This window comes from Branchiostoma belcheri, unplaced genomic scaffold (genome assembly GCF_001625305.1).
Source record: "Branchiostoma belcheri isolate BF01 breed outbred unplaced genomic scaffold, Haploidv18h27 scaffold81, whole genome shotgun sequence".
Lineage (NCBI taxonomy): Eukaryota > Metazoa > Chordata > Leptocardii > Amphioxiformes > Branchiostomatidae > Branchiostoma > Branchiostoma belcheri.
Genome location: NW_017804476.1, coordinates 42,420 through 58,413, shown reverse-complemented (window position 1 = coordinate 58,413; position 15,994 = coordinate 42,420). Strand labels below are relative to the sequence as shown.

Genomic DNA, 15,994 nt, shown 5'->3' with positions numbered 1-15,994 from the left:
TGGCATTAAATATACTTTTGCAGATGACTTTTATCATCAAAATTATATTCTATGCAATTTATACGACTAAAGTAACAGGCGGCACAATATATTTTCAGAGGCCACCACAAAGCAGAAGTGAACAAAGAAAGTAGTTTGTCATTTGTGTACCTATACGAAACACCATATTTGACAACATTATACAGAAATTTCGTTCATAAATCCAGCTTATTTTATAAAATACAACTAAATCGTTATTTTTATATGCTATTTCATGAAGAAATTGAGAATGGTATTGAACTTAGATGAATATTTTGTATGCGAATGTAAGGCGACTAATTGTGCACTGTAGAAACATTTCATCATCCACGCCTCTTCCTGGTTTTGCCGACCGGACCAGCATAGTTCGTCTCACTGCAACGTGGACTGGTGGATGTATGCAGCTGTTTACAAAACTCCTGCCTTCTGCTAGCTATCTTGTAGCAAGATCGATCATAACCACACAATCCAGGCGGCTTCTTGTCCACGGAACTCCTCGGCAAGCCAAGCAACAGCGAGTCATCACCCAGACAAAGGTCGCGACCGTCTCAACACCAGATCAGCTCGTCCAAAACGAAACGATGTCCTCTGCCGATGTTGAAACCATCCTGGCCCCCCTGCGACAAGCAGTGAAAGATCAGGTACAAAGTTGTCATGAGATTTCTGTAAACCTGTCAGTTTTGTTGTCTTTTAAAAATTTTTGATCAGATCTTTTCAGCATTGTAATCACAACTGCATTTCTGATGATGAAGAAGAACAAAAAAAGGAGAGAAAAGATATTTTCACCCATAATTTTCAACATAATTTTCTTTTGCAAAAAAAAAAGTTGCAAAAACCATTCTGATCCACCACTTTGTCACGTACTATAACTTTGTATAACCGGTTTGTCAGGCAAAATGAACATTTGCAGCCTATGATTGCATCATGCAAAACAGTAAATCCCCTGGGAAATGTGAAGTAACAGGTCTGACAGGGTGTGGGTCCATCAGTATGAGCATGGGAGATGATGCTCTACACTAAATTTTGAGAGCCGGCTACGTATTACGCTGAATTCAAGAAGTCTGCCCATTTAATATGTTATACAATCAATTCCTGGGAGCTACAACGCATTACGTAGAATCAAAACAGCGAATTACGCTCTACGCAAAATGCGCCAATGACACTCTACGTTGAATTAGAATGGTCCATCTACGCTCAACGTAGAATTAAAATGGCCAATTACACTCTACAGAAAAGGGCATGCAGGCCCCCATCTATACCAGAATATAAATCAGGGAAAGCAAAACAGAAAGTGGTGTATGAGACTATGACACCATGACATGCAAACAAAATATTGTTCAGTTCACTGAGCATCATTCTTTGTTGCCATGGTAACAGGGTGACCTGGTCCGAAAGCTGAAGGAGGCGAAGTCTCCCAAGTTGGAGGTTGATGAAGCCGTGAAGGAGCTGAAGAAGAGGAAGAAGACTCTGGAGGAGAAGGTACCGAAAACTGACTGACTGACTGACTAACTCACTGTCTCACACTCTGTATGACTGTTTGTCTGCCTGTCTGTGCGAGGAAGGTTAGCTTGAACCAAGGAGCATGAAAAATTATGCATTTTCTTCTATGGGATTTGTACTAGTAATGTTGTCATCATTGGTCATTCCTTTGGAGGTGGCAATTATTAACCCTTGTCCTACAGAGCCCATATACATTTTGTATACATGTATATGGGTTACACATACTAGTACAGTACCATCTACTGCTAGTATATAGCACCCTGTATATGTACGATTTGGGGGTATTTCATATGCAATGCGTAACACCGCAGAGAAACGCTATGAATGCGGAAGTAACTAGGCCACAGCAGGAAAAAAGAAAGTCAAGGGTCTATGACCTGATTAAGAGTAAGACATTAAAATTATTTTAAAATATTGTGTAAAAAATGCTAGCAGGACAAGGGTTAAGAATACTGTACTTTGTAGTCTGTATTTTGAAATGTTGCTTGCCTTCAGTTTAAGTTAACTGACAAGTGATTCCTTCCTTGTCTTTTCCCCAGGAGAAGTCCCTGGCTCCTCCAGATGAAGCCTTCAACCGTGCTAAGATGGAGGATCTGTTGAAGAGACGTTTTGTCTATGACCAGGCCTTTTCTCTCTATGGAGGTAACTTAGTCAACAGTTGTTTGTTTTGCTTTAAAAAAGACCATAAAACAACATGTTAGCCTTATATCTTATACATGTAATATATGTATAATATTTGAAGGATTTGGTATCTCCCTTGATATGACACAACTTTCATACACAGAAAGTTATATATTACTAGATATTTTTCATACTTGACCGTGACGTTGCGGAATGTCTATTGAAAGCCACAAGATCAATTCTTTTACTTTGTGGTACAAATATACTAGTATGCTACGTATACACACAGCTGAGATGTTGTTCTCCCTTGGAATCATATTTTCCTGAAAATGGCATCAAAGTAACTGTACGAGCATATTGCATTTCCTTCAAAATCCTACATTGAAACTATCTACGTTCAGGTCCAGGGCCAAATTCAAGTCCAGAGGTTTAGGAAGGGACTTCTCAGTAAACATTTCCCAATGGAAAATGGGGCATCTTAATCGCAAAATTTTGTAGGGAGCACTGCACTATCAGGTTTTAGAAGCAAGATACATGTATGTTGTTTGCAGGGCATGTCTGGGCAAAACTGTGGCCACATAATTTACGGAGGCAGACACTTGATGATGGCAATGTTTTCTTCATTTAGCAGTGAAAATTTTTGACTATTGAAGATTTCAGGTGGTTTAGAACAGAAAGACGATTGTGACATGATTGTTTTTGTAAGTCCAGAATTAGTCCCAGACGTTCAGTTTTTTTTTTTTTTTGGACTTGAACCAAAACCAAATCCTAAACATTTTTACAAGTTCAAACTAAATCAAACTGGGACACAGCACTAACTGAAACTACGTACCATCTAGGCGTAACAGGCTTGTTTGACTTTGGGCCGATTGGCTGCATGATGAAAACCAACATCCTGGACATGTGGCGCTCACACTTTGTACGAGAGGACGGAATGCTGGAGGTGGAGACTACCATGCTTACTCCTTACAATGTCTTAAAGTAAGTCAGGTGTCTACGACAGAGTCTCAAGAAAGAAGGGGTGCTACTACTGACTTTCAAGTCTACAAGGGCTCACTTTCTTTTATTTTTTTTCAGCACAAAATGTGGTGGGAGAACTTTCTGTTTTGTTTTACTTTCAGACGGCAGAATGCACTGCGCCTGCGCGAAACCCAGATTTTGCACGTTTTCGCTGGATGTTAGGTCAATTTTGCATCAAAATTTTGCATGTTGCAGACAATATCTTTTTCGACATAACCTTGGGAAATTACAGACAGGGTGTTAGCCTTATATAAGCGAATACGACCTTATATGAGACATTCTGCTTAAGTGCTATGCACAATACATTACGGATTTCGCGCAGGTGCAGTATGTTCTGCCGACATGCTATACCTCCTACTTGCACAAATGTTTTCAGTTGTTTCTCATATTTTAAAACTGTGGTGACTCTGTCCTCTCTTCTTGTCTTCCTGGGTGTTACTGTTAGGTGTGGCGGGTCTGTTTGACTTTGGTCCCATTGGTTGCATGATGAAGAATAACATCACCGATATGTGGCGCTCTCACTTCATCCTGGAGGAGAGCATGTTGGAAGTAGACTGCACGATGCTCACTCCTGCAAATGTTCTCAAGTAAGGGTGGAGCACATACTTCTAAATGTGGAACTCTGGTGTTTCTGTGTTAGTAGAAATTAGACATTGTTTCTCTCTTTTTTTAGATTATCTCTCTTTTTTTCTAGATTATTGACCTAAAACTTCCACAATCTAACAGTATGTTGTTACCGTATGGTAGCCTGAAATCCAGCCTTGTTAGCTTTGGTCTGCTCCCCAAGATCCGCTACCCAGCCTGGCAATGATCTTGGGGAGCAGACCAACACTAACAAGGCTGGACTCCAGGCTAACCGTATGGTACATTATATAATCCTAGTTGTTTTTCTGAATGCTAAGTTTTTCAAATTTTGGTACGTCTATCAACTATAGAAGTGTAAAGCTTGACTTTTTTGGACAAAATTAGGAGGAAACAATATACTGAAATTTAAATGGATATAGTTTTTTCTTCAGAATTGAATTGAGAAATTTCATTGTCAACAACCTTTATGATTATGAAAATATGCTTTATGCATTGGTTTTATCCTCCCAGAGCCTCAGGTCACGTGGACAAGTTTGCTGACCACATGGTCAAGGATCTCAAGACAGGAGAGTGTTTCAGAGCTGACCACTTACTACAGGGTAGGTCAGAGATTACCCAATGATGTAAATATTCCCAAGGTCTCATTGTTTGTACATCATTAGAAGGTTAGAAGAATGGTAACAGTAGTTGTAAACTTTTGGTTTAAAAATGGCAGATTGGTAATAACAATTGGTCATTAGAAGCTACAGACTTTCAAGATACGTTTTCAGTATCTTGTTCTTATTTTATACTAATAGCACACATGGAGAAACTGTTGGCTGACAAGAAAACACCCGAAGAGACTAAGGCCAAGTGTAGGGAGTACATGCCCAGGGTGAGTCAAGCATGGTTATTGTTGTACCTTTGAATACAAAGGAGAAAGGTATTTGAATGAAAAAAGTAAAAAAGTTCACAAAAGATGCCATCAGTAAACAATAGCAAAATATTGGCAAGCAAACTATAGATCTTCTTCATTGGTAGAAAACAATACTGTGTCAATGTATCACTGTATATCACAGAATAGATTTTTGACATAACAGAACCTTACCATGTATGTTGTATTTCTAATCTCAGTAGATTTTACGTAAGTCTGATTGTTTACCTAGCATGTACTTTTTCAGCTCTTTAGTCACAGAGTCAGTGCATTTTATAATTCTAGGAGACATGTGATAACCAAGTGTACATCAAGAATGAAGAGAACATTTGTAAGTTAATAAGTATATGTTGAAGTAGTCATAGATTTGTACTCATCTGCCATATCCTAGTTGCTGCTATCTTTATCAATGTATCCTTTTGTTTACTACAGTTGGATGACTTTAACAAGCAGCAGCTGACAGAGAAGTTTCAGGAGTTAGGAGTGAAGTCTCCCACCAACAACAACGATCTGTCTGAACCCATGGAGTTCAACCTCATGTTCCAGACCAACATAGGACCCGCTGGCCTGCTACCTGGGTAAAGAGTCGTTTGGTCTTCAGGCCACACCAGTTTGATTTGCTGTTTCCCAGATTTTGTCAGAAAAAATATACAGCTACAGGGCAAAAAATAAAGCAGACCGTGGCATCCTATGATGGCCCCAAATGCTAGGAGCCATGAAGTCAACATGCCAGGCTGGTTGGTAATTCAAACAATGAATTTCAAACTCTTAATCAAACCACTACATTGATAGATAGAAAATCTAAAACAACTCTAACAAGGAGGGGTTTCCTTCAACTATTGGTTCTAAAATATGAGCACTTTGGAGTTGATTCAGAGGCTGAAAGGGTTTTTTTTTTCAAATCAGAAAAAAATGAAGTAGGCAAATCCGTGAACCAACAAATTAAATTGGTGTGGCCTCAAGTTTAATTTAAAAAATCTAATGTTTACACTTGTGGAAAGTTGATCTCCAAATTCTAAATTTAAGGAGATATTGTTTTGAAGACAGAATGTTTGTCTTGCAGGTTCTTGAGACCAGAGACTGCACAGGGAATCTTCCTCAACTTCAAGAGGCTACTGGAGTTCAACCAGAACAAGCTGCCATTTGCAGCTGCGCAGATAGGGGTCTCTTTTAGAAATGAGATCTCACCACGCTCTGGGCTGATCAGATGCAGGTAAGAGTTACTTCATTCAGAGGGGCTGTCAGAAAGTTGTACTTAGTAGTTTCTTTGGGAGTTAAACCACAGGCAGAGGTGGATGTTATATAGGCCACAAATTACCAGTCATAGATTTGTTGAAAATTTTTAGCACATTGCTAGGAATACTGGGTGCATGTCCAAATTTGGAGTGCACCCATTTTTTTTCTGTGGGTGCTACCGTGCACCAGTACAAATATTTTCATAGGTTTACGTATGTAAAGATGTTAAATGTTTAGTAGTATACAGCATATTCTTAGCATCTAAGTCTCAGAAAAATAATAAAATCATTGTTATAGCACTTTTTATTAGAAATGAAACATACATTTTGTAATTAGCTTTTGCTGACATTCTACTTAATATATTATTTTATATGGTGCATCCCAACAAAATTTTGTGCAGCACCCAGTTTTTTTTAGTTTGGGTGCACCAGTGTACCTATTCCCAAAAATGAATTTTGAGCCCTGACTCTTAGAGTTTATTGTCCAAACAGTACCCGTGCAATCGCAGCCTTCATACGGCTGAATTGATGCAGGGTATCACATGATCAATACAAAGCACAACAATTACAACAATCAAATAATACACATGATACACATATTATTTTTGTGGAACTGTTGCAAGGGTCTGTGCGGCTGCCATTCGGCGCCACAAGGTGACCTCAATACGGCTTTCCCCAACCGAAGTTAGGTACCCATTCACACCTGGGTGGAGTGAGGAAAGTCGTGTTAAGTGCCTTTCCCAAGGGCACAATGTCGGGGCGCATGTTCAGACATGTACCGGGTACGACTCTGAATCGAACCCGGGTCTCCCCGGTTCATAGTCGATTGCTCTAACCACTACACCACCCGGCGCCGAGCTGATGTTTCTTGTTGTTTGGTCTGTACAGAGAGTTTCCCATGGCAGAGATCGAACATTTCCTGGACCCTGAGGATAAGGACCATCCCAAGTTCTCCTCCGTGGCTGACCTGAAGGTCACCTTGTACTCCGGCAAGATGCAGGTGTCTGGACAGTCTCCAGCTGTCACCACGCTGGGGGAGGCTGTCAAACAGGTAGCAATCAATCAAATCAAATGCAGGATTTCCTGGTAATGCCTGATAAGGTATATGTACATCAGGGCTCGAAATTAATGGAAAATAAATAACATCAGAATGTCAGCCCTTCTTTACTTGATCATAGTGATGCATACCTAAACTCAATTTTAGGTTCAGGTTTGGATTCAAGTCCAGAGGTTTAGGTTCAGTTCTGGACTTGTAAGTCCGGACTTAAACCCATGACATACACAAAATTGCATGTTGGCAACCTTGCAATGTTGTCTGGGTGAAACTTGGCCACATAACATGGAGGCCGGTACTTGACGATGCCCGATGGCAATGTTTTCTTCATTTTGCAGCAAAGATTTTGCAATCTACGGAAGGTTTTAGGAGGTTTGGAAAGAAAAGGGGTATGTGAAATGGTCTTTTATGGTAATAAGTCCGGACTCGGTTCTTGACTATTAGGTTTTTTTGGACTTGAACCTAAACATTCTTACAAGTCCGGATCCAAGTCCAGTGAACCGGTATGCATCACTACTTGATCAGGCACGCTTCCTGGCTTTTGACTCCGGAAATGCCCCCCAAATTGCAGCAAAATGTCTCCCCAAACTCTGCAATAGTATACTAGTAGTGTGCCTGGAAGTCAAGCAAAATAAAGTTGACTTCAAGTTTTTGTCATACATACTTCCCGAAAAACAGGTTGGGACAATTCATCCTCAGTTTGAGGCAATTGAAATTTATTTTTGGGACAGTGCTGGGACAATAGGGAAAAAAGTTAATTTAGAGGCCTGTACATGAAGTTGTATGGATACCTGACTCAATACTAAAGAAGTTTGATATAAGGAAAGTGTTTATTTTTTGTTACTTCCACATAGACTTGCTTTGTAACCTCCAATTGCAATATTCAGTTGGAAATGCAGTCTGCCTCTTCACACCAATGCTAGCAACCAGTCATCAATTGTTGACCATTTTTGTTGGTTCAAAATTCAAAGTCAAATTTTTCTGCTAGGGCATTTTTAAAGTGCCTGACATGGCTATATTTAAATGTTCTTATGTTTACCTTCGCAGAAGGAAAACAGTTACGTATTGTTTTTGCTCTGTTTCTTCTTCTTCAAACACGTCAATGACCTGGACCAGACGTCTGTCACCATGGTAACTGGTGCTGTAGCAACTCCATGTGGTGTTGAGTTACATTATGTTGCAAGTTGCAGGACAGTGCTAGACTGTCACAACATTTATGAACATCTTTGAGTATGAATTAACAGAGCAATGACGTTAGTTTGTTAATCTAGACCATGTGAAGGTAAACATTTCTTTCTAGTTATTTTTTTGTCTTATACAGTTATTCTACTATGTTTCTAGGGAACGATTGCGAACGAGTCGCTGGGTTACTTCATGGGGCGGATCTTCCTGTTCATGGTCAAGGTCGGCATCCACCCCGATAAGCTGCGCTTCCGCCAGCACATGGAGAACGAGATGGCTCACTATGCCTGCGACTGCTGGGATGCTGAGTGTAAAACATCCTATGTGAGACAATTTTCTTCTGTCTATGATTCTAAATGCCTTGTGTTAATGTTTATTAGACAACAACAATATAGCTTGAATTCAGCATAATCTGTAGCCTATTTTGCATACTATAATGTTGCAACTTCAATCACAAATTGTCAGGTAGCTTTATTTTTTTTGTTTACCTGACTTAATCTTACTTGTAGAATTTTCAACCTTAGATGTAGCTTGCAAGTTCATCCGTGTGCACACTTAGTAGATGTCATTCTGAAACAGGTTTGAGCTGAAATTTCCAACATTGGATGCTTAAAAATTTGGGTAAGACCTTTTTTTCTGTAGGAAATTACAGTTCAAACCTGTTTCAGACTGACTTAACCTGATTTACAAAGAGAGCATAAATAGTATTTTAAGTGCAAAACCAATAACTTTTTTTCTTGTTTCAGGGTTGGGTGGAGTGTGTGGGCTGTGCAGACAGGTCGTGTTTTGACTTGTGTCAGCACAGTGTGGCCACCAAGACGGCTCTGTGTTACTCCAAACCCCTTCCAGAGCCCATCATGGTGGATGTGACGGAGATCGAACCCCAGAAGAGCGTCCTCGGTAAGACGCTGAAGAAGGATGCCAAGCCTGTGACAGAACACCTGCAGTCACTGGGAGAAGAGGACATCTTGCAGCTGGAGAAAGTACTGCAGGACAAAGGGTGTGTTTTTTATTTGATTACACCAGCCATTCTGTTGTTTGTTGCTCCTCTTTGCTACTGTAGTACCCTATATGCTTCTTTTTGCTTCTTTTGAGTAGCGTCTCTGGTACCGTAAGGCCTGGTTCACAGCACCCCCAGGAAAGCCTCATTATACTATTATAATGACCTACTTTAATATTACAATGAGCAAAGTGCTAGGGAAAAGGCTTGAATATGCAGCAGGCCAGGCGATAATTGCACCCCACTGTCCCGCCCCGTGTTTTGCATTTGTTTACTGCCTAATTTCACACCTCCTTCCCAAGCCATTGACTTCGGTCAATTCTACTCTCCCAGTTAAAAGGAAATTACTCGGTAAAAAAGTCATTTGAAAGTAATTTGAAGTAACACAGAGCTCTGATACTAGTATGTAATACTGAAAAGTTTGAAAAAGCAGGAAATGTTGTAACATTGTAACATAAGAGACTTTTCTTCAAACTAGAAGGTTACGGGGAATAAACTGAGTATATACAAGGCCATTCTTATCTTCTTGTATCAAGGTCAGGACCGTACGCGTTGTATATAAACCTAGGCATCTCCAGTCTCTTTGATTCGCAAAAGATGCAGTTTATCAAAGTTCACGAAAGTCACAGTTATTAAGTAGAAATGTTCTATAACTAGACCAATACTGTTAAAAAAACTAAACGACGAAAGATTATATCTTGATTTCTCATCAGAGAAATTAAACCCATAACCAACATTTACGCTGATAATTCTTGTAAATTACAAACACCCTACTTATGTGCCCAAAAAGCTCAGTCATGATTCAATTGTCAAACGTTCCTTTGTCCTTTAATCTGGTAAAATGACAATGCAGGCAAACTTAACTACGCGTGGGTACACCATGTTATGTCTTGTTTAGACAACTCAATGAATTATTATATTCTTCGCCTGCATCTGCTTCATTTGGAGGATTCTGTACATCGCGACCAAGATAGGAGGTTTTCCGAAGTTTATTGTTGCAACCAAATTTACTTGGTACTTGTGTCTGTTCTTGGCCTGTTAGATATCAGAAATGGTTTGAAAAGCCAAGATGGTTTACATATTCATACAGGGTATGAAACTATGTGCTAGTGTATTCTCGTTTGGAAAAAAAAAAAACTTTAACTTAAGTGACACAAAAACTGTGTAAATTCGAAAGATACCATGATGCTGTATTTGAAATGTAGCTTGTAGAATACCAGATTAACAAGAATGAGAAACATAAAGAGAAAGAAAGCATTTGTTTCACCAGAAATGTAACAATAGATATTTGTAGCATGTTTGTCCAAGCCAGACAACACAATACACATCGCCATATCAGTGGCTTTTCGTCTCGCTTTAGGAAAAGTCATTCGGGATAATATAAATTACAATTACTAGTCACACATTGGTTCACCTACACAGCTCAGAATTACCTAGTTGGAATAACCAAATCCCCCTCCACACACACACAAAAACACACAATGTCACAAAATCACCCTGGCGGTGGATTTCATGTGAAATGTGTTTATCCAAGAAATACCCCCCCCCCATGTCTAGAAGGTCTTCCCCTCTGTCAGGAGCGGGGCGGGAGCGAAGTGTTCATTTTCAACATTTGTTTCAGCAAGGAGGTTTAAACTTCCTTGTTTAGATCAAGCAGGTTTACAACAGAAAACTTCCTCGTTTGGACCAACTCCTTGTTTGGATGAATAATGGCTGGGTCCAACGCTGCCCTCTATGCATAATTAAAAATAATTGCACATAATTGCCTCCAAAGAGGGTGCTAAAGACAACAAATCTATTGACAGATAATCAGCTGTCAAGTTGATTGATAGTGCTGGATTAGCTAGGGCTAGAAAAATTACAGAATTCAAACATCTAAACTTTAAAGCGTGAGACCCCACCTTTCCACACTACACACAAAGTTGATATTAGGTGCAAACAAAGCGCGACGAGTTGGTGTATATGAATCGGTTTTCGGAAAACTCATTCAATCAACACATACTTAGCTACGAATCGATAATGTCATGGCTACCCCCTAAATTTCTGTCAAAACGAACAAGATTTTGATATTTCTTTACATTCAAAAAGTATTCTTATTTTCTGAAAACCGATTCTTATACTACACAGCTGCCCCCATATCCTCTAAAAATTTCAGTATTCCTGGCCGTCGGGAAAGGTGGGGTCTCAGCCCATCTTTGTAAAATCGAATACCACATTTCCTAATCAATAATGAAAATATTATGTAGATTTTCTAGACTTGTTCAGCATTTTTGAAAAGCAAGATGTCTTGTCTAACCGTCTACCAAATTTCATGTTATTTTGTTGCTTCAAAGTCGAGATATTTACGATTTCCCTGGCAGCACTGTATTATGTGTATTACCCCTATTCTTCTCGGCACCAGGCCTTACGGTACCAGAGGTGTGTAGTCTAGTGGTTAGCGACCCTGTCTCTGGACCAAGAGGTTAGGAGTTTGAATCCGGGCTTTTGTAACTCACTAGACATGCACGCTACTGGAAAGGGTCGCAGACTCGCAGTCCCTTGGACGGAACGTTAAGCTGTGGTCCACTGTTTATTGCGATTGTCGGAAAGAGCTAGGGGAATTTTCTTAGTACAATGAACCCGTAAATACTGTACATAGCATCTGTCTTCTTTGTCACAACCAGTGGGAGATTAGCTCTTCCGTGAGCTAAAACTGTATCGAGATCAATTTCTTTCTAAGACACATTTGGCAGTTGAAAACCTGTGAATTAACATTACATTCCACCCGTCTTGTCTTTGTCTACAGGGAGGCTGTTGTGAGTGTAAAGGGGAAAGATTTCTCCATCAAACCTGATATGATCAAGGTCAAACGATATCAGAAGAAGAAGTTTGGTAAGTGTTGAGTAACTTGTCCAGCTGGTATTGTGCTTCATTAGCTTGCTGAATTCACGCTTACTGCTGACTTTTTCAACTAAGGAAGCAATTTTAGCATGTTGGGGAACTACAATGTGCAAGACCAGTAGCTCCTAGTACACTTTATGAATGTAAGTTGAAAGATTTCTTTTGTTGTTGTTGTTGTTATTAAACAGTTGAGGAAATCACCCCTGGAGTGATTGAGCCGTCGTTTGGTATCGGCCGAGTCATGTACGCCGTGTTGGAGCACAACTTCCGCATGCGAGAGGGGGATGAACAGAGAACGGTCAGTACAGATTCAAACTGTTTCTAATTACATATGTTTACTCAGTATAATGTCTTAAACGATTATTCCATGAGGCCACACTGATTAAATGTTATGGATGACATCCACGCATGCATTAATTTTCGCCTGCTCTAAAAAAACACCTCCAAGTCCCTGTGTACTACAGCAAATCCACAATACCAGCTTTGTATTCCTTCGGTTTAGCAGAATTTGTTTTGGCTGGAGTTTTCTTTATTTACCCGCACACACTAGTTTGGTGGTCTTCAGAGGATGTCATCCATAAAATTAAGTCAGTGTGGCCTAAATATGTTTAAAGAAGTTTCCTAGATAGCTAATATTGGGTGGTATGTAGCTTTAGAGAATGAATATGCTATTTCTATTAAAATAAAGTTTGATTAATTTCATTGGAAAGAATGCATGACTTTATTGTTCAGCATACACCTTGCACTCTCAAAGATAACATTTGTGTTGTCTCCACAGTTCTTCTCCCTGCCTGCCATGGTGGCCCCCTACAAGTGTTCAGTCCTTCCTCTCAGTGGGAATGAAGAGTTTGTTCCCTTTGTTAAGCAGCTCTGTAAGTAACAAGACCCTGATGTGTCACAAACATCAAGTGTAAACTCTCTTTGGTAGCCCTAGAATACATGTTTATTCGTTATGTGTTAATTAAAAATTAAAATGATATGTAGTTAGAATCATTCACCATTATTCTTGTTCTGCTTCCACTTGTGTTATTACATAAGGTAACTATTGTTTTACACCGTATGATTTTCAATTGAAAAATCAACATAATTCAGAAGGTCATCATAATGTCACTTCTGCACAGTTGGTTGGAATGAATTAAGTTAAATTTCAAGTTAAAAAGATGCAAATACTGTTGTTTATAAGACAGAGCATACACATGTACATTTTGAAAAAACATGTGAAAAATGTACTTCTTTGTTATCCTAAGCCATTATTTCCCATATGTTCCTTTCTGACTTTCTCTATGATGTTTCTGTATGCTCAGCTGACTCCCTGACCAGAGCAGACATGTCCCACAAAGTTGATGACTCCTCTGGGTCCATCGGCCGCCGCTACGCCAGAACAGACGAGATCGCCATTCCGTTTGGGATCACGGTCGACTTCGACACAGTAAACAAGGAGCCTTCAACCGTCACGCTGAGAGAGAGGGACTCCATGGGACAAGTTAGATTACCAGTAAGTCACTGTTGTGTTGAGGCCTAGGAAAAAATGTGTTTCCTGTTTCCCCGACCGAACCTAGAAAAAAATGTTGCCCCTAGCTTTTTTTGTAGGTCCCTGCTAGGGACATGAATTTTTCAAGCTGATCAAACCTTTTCTAGCTCCAGAATCTTACACCTGAGTGATGTAATGTACAATCAGTTTTCCAACATTGACATTGAAAATAGAGGTGTGCTCATACAAGTTTTGTTAAACTGTAAACTGTATAACTGTAAAAAAAGATAATCCATACCTACCGTTTTCAGGACTGAAACAGGACACACAACAATTTTTTCCTAGGCCTGACATGACTATGTACTTGAGTTGTATAATTTTTGTCCTACATGTAGGAGTTTTTTTGTCAAAAGGTTGGTTGGTTACCATCTCTACTGTAGCAAAAAATGAATGTACTTTTTACCCTATTTATATTTTTAAAAAAAAGGAGTTCTGCTGTATTATACTTGATCTTTGCCTAGCAAACATAATATTTCATATTTTTGGTAACACCTGATAGCTATAGGGAGACTATAGCTATAGGCTATTTCAAGTGTGCTGCTGTACTTGCTTTCCTCCCCTTTCATGAATTGAACTGTTACTTTCAATCTTTGCTAGTGTTGTAATCAATAGTGTTGTAACAAAACAATTTTTTATTTTCTCCCAGATTGACGACGTACCTCAGGTTGTATCGGACCTCTCGGCAGGAAGAATCAGCTGGGCAGATGTAGAAAATAAATACCCCAAGTTCCAGGCCCAGGAAACATCACGATCCGACGTCTAGTCATCAAATGACTGACATTTTAGGCAAAAATAAAACGTGGCAACAGAGGACTTATAAGGAATTTTTACAATTCACCCGGCATGACAAATTCGCCCGGTTGGAATTGAATTATGTAATATAAAACTAAAATGTTGAAGTACTGTAATACGAGATGTCTACAATTTGACTGATCCTATCTACATTATCTACCGGTGGTTAAGATTTGTATGACACCAAACTGATTCTTAGCATTATCTACATAGCAGATTTTGTACACTCACTCCAGACTAGACAGAAGGTGAATAATACTAGTACTTTGGCTAGCAGCATGTTGAAGGAAAAAAACAGTTGAAGTGCCTGAGTGTGATTTCTCATACAGTATGCACATTACGCTATACAGTGTATGATGCACTGGCTAGAGTAAATACATTTCAGCAAGGTGGCTACAGGCAAGTGCTGATCTGTTCTATTCTTCTTTCAGTCCTGACATCCATGTTAACTTAATATATCCCCAGAACATCAACCCACTCGCAAGTTATCCGCATTGTCTTCTAAATTTTGTGACAAATGAATAAAAGAACAAAATGACAGTAGGATTGGATTGGAAATATGCAAGTTGCCCTATACTCATTTGTTATGTTTAAAGTGATTGGATAGAGTATGTTGGGACCGGGAGATGTCACATCACTAAATCTTATTTATTTCTAATCATGAAAATAGATTTTCTACGGAAAACTAACATATGTTAGGTACTTACTACACTTTCAATTTTGTACCTGATGTTGCATGTTGTAACATTACTTGAACTTCAACCCAACATGATAATTGTACATCTATAACAGTTGCACAGTTTTTCTTATCATAGTGCAGAAAATACATGAACAAGTTCTTGGCTTGTCTCCTGTCAACACCTTTGAGTAAAACAAACCATGATTTGTCCTCAACTCATCGTGAAGAAAGATTGGTTTGATACCCTGACTTTGCAGTCTTCCTATGGTGGAAAGATCTTACCATGCATGACTTGAGTTCATTTTATTAAAATTACTACTGTCACTTAACCATGACCTTCTGATCATTGTATTTTCTTTTGAAATTTTGTCCATTTGTCAACCTGCCTCATTACGCAAAGGTAATACACTAGTATGCATGATCTACAGTGAAAATTGTAGAAGTCGCATTTTTTTTCAATCAGATTTCCTTTGCAATGCAAGTTACACACTTGGCTGCACTTGTTTGACTGGACGCTAGGTGCCGTCCTTGGTGCTGAAAACTACCCCACATTGGAAAGCGTACTGCAATTCGATTGTGGAAAGACAAAAACCTCAAAGATGTCTGTGAAAAATGACATTACTGCCATTCTCTCCCTCCTTGGCGTTCGGATGCTACAGCGGTCTTCACATAAATGAAATTTTAACGTAATACTCGTGTGGTGCCCCCATTTTGTCAGCGTGCAACACTGCCCCCCTCCCCCACTCATCTCAGGTCTTGTTCCCGAAGTCCTCTGCGCATAGGGCACTGAAATCGTGCTTTTCAATTTCAAATTGAACGAATACGTATTAGCTGTGCACGGAGAATAAAAACAAATCACAGTCGGTCGGGGTTACAGTATAAAGCAACGCGTTTTATTTCCAGTTTTCGTAGGCACTGGTGAATTGCGGGTGTGCCAAGAGATATCAAACAATACGAAGTCTGGTGATTGCCATTAAAGTACAT

At 39.4% G+C, this 15,994-nt stretch overlaps 1 protein-coding gene across 1 annotated transcript; it reads left to right on the top strand.

Moving 5' to 3' along the window:
* Positions 1-321: 321 nt before the first annotated feature.
* LOC109486596 (glycine--tRNA ligase-like) lies at positions 322-14,917 on the top strand. Its single transcript, XM_019790457.1, has 16 exons — positions 322-659; positions 1,396-1,497; positions 2,058-2,160; positions 3,605-3,746; positions 4,255-4,343; positions 4,542-4,618; positions 5,090-5,235; positions 5,721-5,870; positions 6,781-6,943; positions 8,288-8,452; positions 8,875-9,128; positions 11,914-11,999; positions 12,197-12,306; positions 12,787-12,880; positions 13,313-13,503; positions 14,186-14,917. The coding sequence occupies exons 1-16, from the start codon at positions 417-419 to the stop codon at positions 14,300-14,302; spliced, it is 2,232 nt and encodes a 743-aa protein (XP_019646016.1). The 5' UTR covers positions 322-416; the 3' UTR covers positions 14,303-14,917.
* The last annotated feature ends 1,077 nt before the right edge of the window (positions 14,918-15,994 follow it).

Excerpts from the sequence above, each read along its gene's own strand:
- LOC109486596 (XM_019790457.1), top strand. The coding sequence starts at position 417 with ATGCAGCTGTTTACAAAACTCCTGCCTTCTGCTAGCTATCTTGTAGCA. Across the intron at positions 2,161-3,604 it reads GGCCTTTTCTCTCTATGGAG|GTGTGGCGGGTCTGTTTGAC; the intron begins GTAACTTAGTCA and ends TGTTACTGTTAG. Across the intron at positions 8,453-8,874 it reads CTGAGTGTAAAACATCCTAT|GGTTGGGTGGAGTGTGTGGG; the intron begins GTGAGACAATTT and ends TTCTTGTTTCAG.